This window comes from Entamoeba invadens (assembly GCF_000330505.1).
Source record: "Entamoeba invadens IP1 unplaced genomic scaffold scaff_1105074726263, whole genome shotgun sequence".
Lineage (NCBI taxonomy): Eukaryota > Evosea > Mastigamoebida > Endamoebidae > Entamoeba > Entamoeba invadens.
The window spans coordinates 39,081-47,053 of record NW_004191834.1 but is presented as its reverse complement, the minus strand read 5'-3'; the positions used below and the strand labels follow the sequence as shown (position 1 = coordinate 47,053).

Genomic DNA, 7,973 nt, shown 5'->3' with positions numbered 1-7,973 from the left:
GTGTAAAATTCATCCAAAAGATTGTTAATTAAATGTATTTTTAAAAATTAAAACATTTTATTACAAACACAATTCATAAAAATTGATTTATATTTTATTGTTTTACATTTTAAGTTGTGTTATGAAATAATTATAATAATAAGAATAACAGTATACATTTTATAAAAGCCGTAAATATTGTTATTTATACAACTAAAATATTTGATTTTTTGACTTCAAATCCCAACATTAAACTTTTAAGTTTCTTTGGTTTATTTATTTCATTAACTAATTTTACATTATTATATTAAATGATAATTACTTTATTAAATTATAATAATTAATACATAAAATCTATTTTTAATACTTTCTAAATATATTTCTTAAGGATTCAAACATATAAGTTGAAGTTTATAATAAACAAAAATATAACAAAGAGGTATAAAATAACTATAAAAGTACGTATTATAAACTTAAAATCAAATGAACATTATTTTGCTTTTGGTGTGTTCAACACTTACCGTTTCAGAATATGCATATGTTGATGAAAGTAACATCTTTTTGGGAGTTGAAATAGGGAAATGTATCAAATCACAACCGTTGGAATTTGGTCGATTTGAAATCAGTGCAGCAACAAAAAATAATTTAACTTATTTTGCTGGAAAGGATTGCAATACAATGACATTAAATCCATCAGTAGCAGAGAAGTTTGCATTAATAAAAGATTTACCTGAACATTTATTTCAGACCGAAATTTACTTTGATAACACTTGTTCGTATCCAAAAGAATATGGACCATTAATAACATATAATAAACCAGGATGTGTAAAAGAACGTGGCACAGAAAATACATATGGAAGAGGAGTAATCAATAAAGAAGAAGTTATTATATCTATCTTCAAAAATGATAAATGCGAAGGAGAAGCCGAAAAAACAATAGTTGTTAAATTAAATGTATGCGAAGAAAAAGATAAAAGTAGAATAATAAATCGCAACATTCAACCATCATCTGCTATTGGCTCTTTTATTCTCCTTACTATAATTGTTTCGATTCTACTTTAATTCAATTATTATATCAAAATTTGTATTATTTATTAAACTTGTGATACAATTAAAGATAAAGATTAATTCTATTGATGAAAACATAAAATAAACATAATCATTTGAATTTCAATTAACACTTTTGATATAATAAAAATTTAAGCCAAGTTTTTAAAAATAAATAAAGAATGATATTCAATATATTCTCATCAATTTTAAATCAGTTCACATATTTATCAAATAAAAAAATGGCAAATATTATTACTTAGCTCTAAGAATGGTATGTTTATAATACTATCTCAATAACAACAATTATATCAAGTATTCGTAATTATTAATCAATTTTTGTATTTTTATAATATTTTCTTGAATTCAATTTTAAATTTATGAGTATGAAAATAATAGAATTGTAATCGACATTATTTCTCAAAAAACAAAAAAATACAAAAAGCCACAGTATTATATAAATTCGTCCGTTTTAGGGTGCACCCATTTTAAACTATATTTTATAATACTTTAACTAAACGCGAGGGTTTAATTTTTGTATTTTAAAAATCTGTTCTTGTATGGACTTTTCTCCAACACTTCAGGTGCCATGAACTTTGGTGTTCCGATTCCCTTCGTGAATGTCATGTTAGTCATCATAGCATTGTAATTTCTCGATGACCCAAAGTCGGTCAGTTTAGCACTCACATTGTTTTTCAGATTAATTGAGAACACCAATAAGTTGTCAGGCTTGATGTCTCTGTGTAAAATGCCGTTGTTATGTAAATACTCCAACCCCTTAATTGCATCGTATATGATTTTAACATGTACACTTAAAACAACTTCTTCCGCCTTTTTGTGTCTCATCAAGTCTTTTAAACTTCCGTGTTGGTCACTGCAAATTCAGTGACCATCACAAAAAAATAGTATTAATTTTTTGCCTCGTTTTCGTTTTAAAAAACGGTGGGCTGGTGTTAATTTTTTCCCAAAAACGTATTTTTAAAAGAAAAACATTCATAAAATTAGACTAAGGCATTTTTGGGCTTCGGCATTAATCGTGTAAATTTTGGTAAACGCCTGGTTGTGGTGACCATACAGATCTTATTCGGTATAAACACAGAGCCATAGAAGTTTACAACATAATCAATTCTGAACTTGTCCAACATGGAAACTTCCTTCTTGAACTCTTCCATCGAAGTGTTGTTGTTCATGTTTTTCATCTCTTTAATAACAACTTTGTTACCTCTGTATTTCCCAAGTAACACAACACCAAACAAGCCTTCACCAAGTTGTTTCTCTTCAATCAACTCGTCTGGGTCTAAAAGTGTTGACATCACTGTCATTTTCATGAGTGAAATCAACACTTCAGATGTTTGTCCTTTTGCCGTGTTGGCAGACGAGAGCACCATCTTGTCGTCTATTTTGCACGAACAAAGTGGTGACAACAAGACTTCAAATTCAATTGCTTTTCCTCTTAAAATCGTCATGATTTTTGGCTCTGTTTTTATTTCGTACTTGTCTGAAGAGCCTTTCAGTGTGAATTGCACTTTAATTGAGTTTTTGCCGACCTTTCCAACACAAACCAACTCGCGGATTTCAGTGGCAACAGGAATCTGATTCTCCTCGTTGTCTCCTTCAAACAGAATTTCTGTTTTGTTCAACACAACGTCGGAATTTGACGTTGAAATGAATTGGACATTTGAAAGTGCCATTTCAAAGAGACAGAACTTCTCACGCGTCTTTTCGATCTTCTGGTGGTTGAGGTATTTGATGACCAAAACTATGACGGCGACTATGACGAGTATGATGATAACAACAACTACGATGACAATGAGAAGTATCACCCACCACACGGCTTGTGTGATGCACGACGTGTTGTCTGTGTTTGTGGTGTGCCAGAACGAACACTTTGAACTCTTTGAGTTGGTCACTTCCACACAATTTGCAATTTCACTTTTTGCAACACAACTTTTGTTTGTTAAAATGAAATTGTTTTCACAAGACATGCAGTCCGTGTTGGAGTAACATTTGTTGCAGTTGTGAATTGCAGAGGAACACGACGAGCAATACTGGTTGTCGTAGTAATAGCCAACTGAACACGTCACACACCCAGATGAACTTGTCACGTTACAATTTGTCAAGTTTTTGTATGGAATACATTGGGCGTGGTCGCTGAGTAAAAAGTAGTCTACATTGTAGAGCAAACACGTCGCGTCGTTGGTGCATTTATTACACCCGTAAACACAAGACTCACAAAGAGAAGTTTTTGGATTTCTGAAATAGCCATCTTCACACACAACACACGTGGATGTCCCTTGCAAGTAGTTTTTGCAGTGGAATTTGTCAGAGATTTCTTCGCAATAAGTCCCGTTAAAGACGTGTTTTGAGTCGCATTGGAGACACGTGTTTGAGTCAGAACAGAGAACGCAGAAGTCTTGACATGATGGACATACGCCATTTTCAAGATAATGTCCTGATGAACACCTAATGCATCGATCGTTTGCTTTGCTCATCTGGTCGCAGTTGTCCGTTGTTCTTTCTGAGACGCAACTGCGTGTTCCATCAAGATGAAGTCCCTCAGCACAAGCGAAGCAATTTCCACTCTTTGAAGAAGTCAGACAGTTCTTTGGATTGGCTATACACTTCCCATTTGAGTTAATATAATTTGTTGCAACTGAACAGTACGAGCAATGAACATCTGTCGACGACGAACACCCACTGTCGGTGTAACTCGAACACGTTCCCTCCATTGTTAAAACAGCATCTTTGCATTTCAGACAACTTGAAGAGTTACACAACGAACAGAGAGCACCATACTTGTCTGTGCATTGTTGGCACACGTTTGCTGTTTTGCCACAAAGTACCCACCAACACAACTCAACACTTCTGTGTTCGAATTTCTATCAAAGTTTGATTTGGAAACACAACTGCCATCATGTAAGACTCTCGCGGTTTTGCAAACTGTGCATGTCGTTGAGTCGGTTTGTTGTAAACACGTTGCTGCTGCTTTTGAACACATATCGTAGTGACTGTAGTACCCATTTGCACATTTGAGTGAAATTCCTCTGCCATGAAGAAGTGTTGTTGCTCTGTCAACTCCTTGGCACACACCACTTTCAACAAAATTCCAGTCATCACACTCAACACACTTCCCATCAACATAATGTGTGCACTTGTTCCACCATTTGTGTTACAACTAACACATTCGTATTTGTACGCCTCATTCCCATTGCCACACGTGTCGCACACAAACAAATATACTCCCTAATAGTAATTGGTACAAGAACTGTCGTAATTGAAGCACAGACCATTCGTGAGATATGAACTTCTGCAACTCTCACATGTTGTTGTGCTGCCTTTGACAAGCAAGGCCGTGCAGTTTGTGAAAGAACTTCGCACAACAGAAACGCCATCGGTTGCACCCTTCATCGCTTTTGCGGTGTTTTCAAAGCCAAATGAAGAACTCACAAACAGTTTAGTTGCTGATTTTGACACTGAGATGGTTTGTTTATCAAGTGAGTTTTTGTCAATGCAAATCATGTTGTTACTCGTGTCTTGTAATTGTGACACCTTTGTGTCTTTCTTAGTGAGAGAAGTCTGTGTGATCTGTTGTGAGAAGACGCCATCAAATTGGACTGTTTGTGTGTAACTTGCGGTGTTTATCTGAATCACCGTGTTGGCTGTGTTAGTTGGGCAGTGAAGCACTTCGCTTTGATAACTTGTGTTGTTGTTCATATCACCCTTGAGAAGAACACACAGTATGCCATCATCAAAAGTTGATGTTCCACAGTGGCGAACCAACTTTTTTCCAAGCATCTTTGTGTTTGTTGTGTCCAGTGTTTGCTGTGTTTCACTTTGGTATGAAATCAACTCAAAGCAGTTTGTAAAATCACTTCCAGTGTATTGAATTGAACTCAGAGACGGAACACTTCCACTGAATAACACCTTCACAACACCACTTGTGTTGCTTTTTGTGAGTTGGTGTGTAGCAGTGAATGTCGAGAAACTGAATGTGCCTTCTGTTGTGATTTGTGTGTTTTGTGAAATGTCGAAATGTGTGCATGTCACTGTTGACTTTGGGATTGTGACACTTCCACCAAAGCCACAACTCGCTGCACTCAACGTGAGTTGTCCAAGAGATAATACAATTGCAGGGCTTGTGGATTTGATTGCTTTCCACACTTCGCTTTTTGTTGGGGTATAACTGTTTCCAGTAACAACAAGAGTGAGTTCGTTTTCAAGTGTTGCATCAACACAGTCGTCGCGATTCAAAACTGGATTGGCTGTGTGGCTGATTGTGAACTTACTGCCATCATATCTATAGTCACACAACGTGTTGATAGACAATGAATCTTTTTTAAACCCGATTCGGCACATCTACATTATATTTTTTAATAATTTATTAATAAAATATACCATAAAAAAAGTAAAATTAATTACAATTATTAAAATATTTTTATTAATGATAATGGTTCTATTTTTTTCATTTTTTGTTGAAAAAAAGAAAAAGTAAGAAAAAATAATGTGATGTTTATAAGACATGATATTTATAATTTTAAGTATAAATTTATATATTGTTATAATTTATTTGTAGTTAAAATATAATAAATATGTTATTCATACAAATTGATAAACACAACTGTTTATTCTGTTATCAAAAAACTAATAATTACCAAAAATGGAGCTTGAATGTGTATGTGACGTTTTTCAGAAAAAGACTGATATTACATTATTTCCCTCATATATTAAAGATGAGTTGTGTTCTCTATCACAATTTAATTTGAAACCATCGTATATTCGAGAATTGAGAATGAAAGTGGACACACCAAACATGTGGGTAGTAAAAATTTATACAAACGAAAACGAATTTTTATTATGTGTCAATGATAATATTGAAGTGGGTCTTATTAGTCTTCTAGGAACTCAGATAAATACTTCGTTAATACAAGATATTTAAAAAATGCTTTTTATTTTATTGAACACATTCAAATTTAAATTTATAAAGCTTCACAAACCAGAAGTGATGGACTAAAACAACAGTTCGTGTGTAAATTCAAGAATTGTCATTCTTGTATTTATATTTTCCTGATTAACGGTATACGTGAAGATATTTATTCCAATCCATGGCATCAAGGACATAATGAAAACGCAATCAAAAAGGGTATATATGATACAGTTCCAATTGAAATGATTCAGCAGCACAATCACGTCTAAATAACGACATCAAACTCAAAGCACAACTATTAATAGATTGAGAGCCAAGTCATACAATTACAATACAAAGAAACAAGCACAAAGTTTACGACAATACTTTGAGTCACTCAATGACTTTACCACAAATATTTATACAGATCACGAAAACCGTTTTGTTTGTTGCTTTTGTGTGAATATGTTGTCTCTTAAAGAATATGATGGTTCTTGTCTTGCTATAGATGATATTCACTGTACTAACAAATTTGTTTTGCCATTGTTTGTGGCAGTATTCAAAAAGAACGACAAAACGCAACTATTGTGTTTTGGATTTTTACACGACGCTTCAAAAAATTCATTCGTTTTATTCTTACAAAATCTCATAGAAGAACTCATAATAAAACAAAAAATACCTCTTGGGTTTTCTGCTGATAGATCGGAGTCTCAATATTCAGCGGTTAAAGAAGTATTTGGTCAAAATACAAAAATTAGACATTGTTACCTTCACATCGGAAGAAATTTGAAAAAACATTTCTCGCAAAAAGAGAAACTAATTGGTTTATTTTTCGGGATGTTTGAAGAAAATGCAAATTTGTTAAAACTGAAGCTCTTTATTTTAAAAAATAATAGAATTAATGGAACAATCTAAAATTAAAAAGGATAAAAAAGTGGAACTTAAAACAGAATTTACACGGAACGAGAATATAGACTTTCTTCACAACAGCGATTGCTGCTAAAAAGTTTCCCACTCAAAACACTGAGAAACCATCTCGAAAGTTCAAAGTGTTAAAAACACTCTTCGATCTCAAAAAGACATACTTTCCATCTCAAGTTGATATTAACCTATTTCCCAATACAAACATAGTCGAGGTATTTTTTTCTCATGCAACACAGGCATTTTATGCATCAGTACCAACGTTTGAAGTTGCTGCTAAATCCTTTATTAACTACACCAGGCAATTACATATCAATGCAAAACCATTTAGTGATACCGAGAGTCGTGCACTTTCCAATCTCATCACCACCGAATTGTTGTGAAAACTTTCACCAGTCACAATAAAGAATCTTCTATCGAATTATAAAACATTTCTAGCCATTAAACATTGTGAAATTGGAAACGGGTGTTGTTGTACTTGTTTAGTTTATCACACGACTGGTGTTCCACGTTTTCACATGATATATTGGATAACTCTGGGTATTAACAATTATCAAGATGAAACGTGCCCTCCTGGTTATTTCAAAGATAAAATGGTCTGGTCAGACTGCTGTTTTTTCTCGAAGTGAATTACCACTTTTTGATGAAAAAGATTTTTTAGGATTTTTGATATGTGATGACAACTTTGAAGTGAAACACACAGTAGAAACTTTGAGTAAACATGATGACATGTCTAAAAGTGTCTTAATTGGCATTTTGAACGAAGCAAGTCAAAAACTCAACAGAAAAACGATATTCGAATCAACAACAGAATTTGCAGAAAAAAATTTTAATGACTAAATCAATATGACAATCACGTGTATGACACTGATGAAATTAAAGATCCAAAATATATAAAATGCAAAGGGAAAAAAAGAACAGCTACATCCAAACTTGTCGATAAATCTTTTGGGTATAAAAACAGAAGTCTAAAAATACGAAGTGAAAAAAGCCTAAAAAAATACAAATATTAATTAATTCGTATTTTATCAATTTTGTTAATTAAAAATATAAATTAAAAAACGAAACAAAAAATTATTAATTCACAGTTTTATGTTATTTGTTTATTAGATATTCATATTTT

The 7,973-nt window shown here is 32.9% G+C and overlaps 1 protein-coding gene across 1 annotated transcript; it reads right to left on the bottom strand.

The window, feature by feature from the left end:
• Positions 1–1,554: 1,554 nt before the first annotated feature.
• EIN_163290 (protein serine/threonine kinase, putative) lies at positions 1,555–5,382 on the bottom strand (the record flags this gene model as incomplete). The annotated part of the gene is made up of 4 exons (XM_004185176.1): positions 1,555–1,877; positions 2,081–3,891; positions 3,968–4,265; positions 4,314–5,382. The coding sequence occupies 4 exons, from the start codon at positions 5,380–5,382 to the stop codon at positions 1,555–1,557; spliced, it is 3,501 nt and encodes a 1,166-aa protein (XP_004185224.1).
• Positions 5,383–7,973: the final 2,591 nt, after the last annotated feature.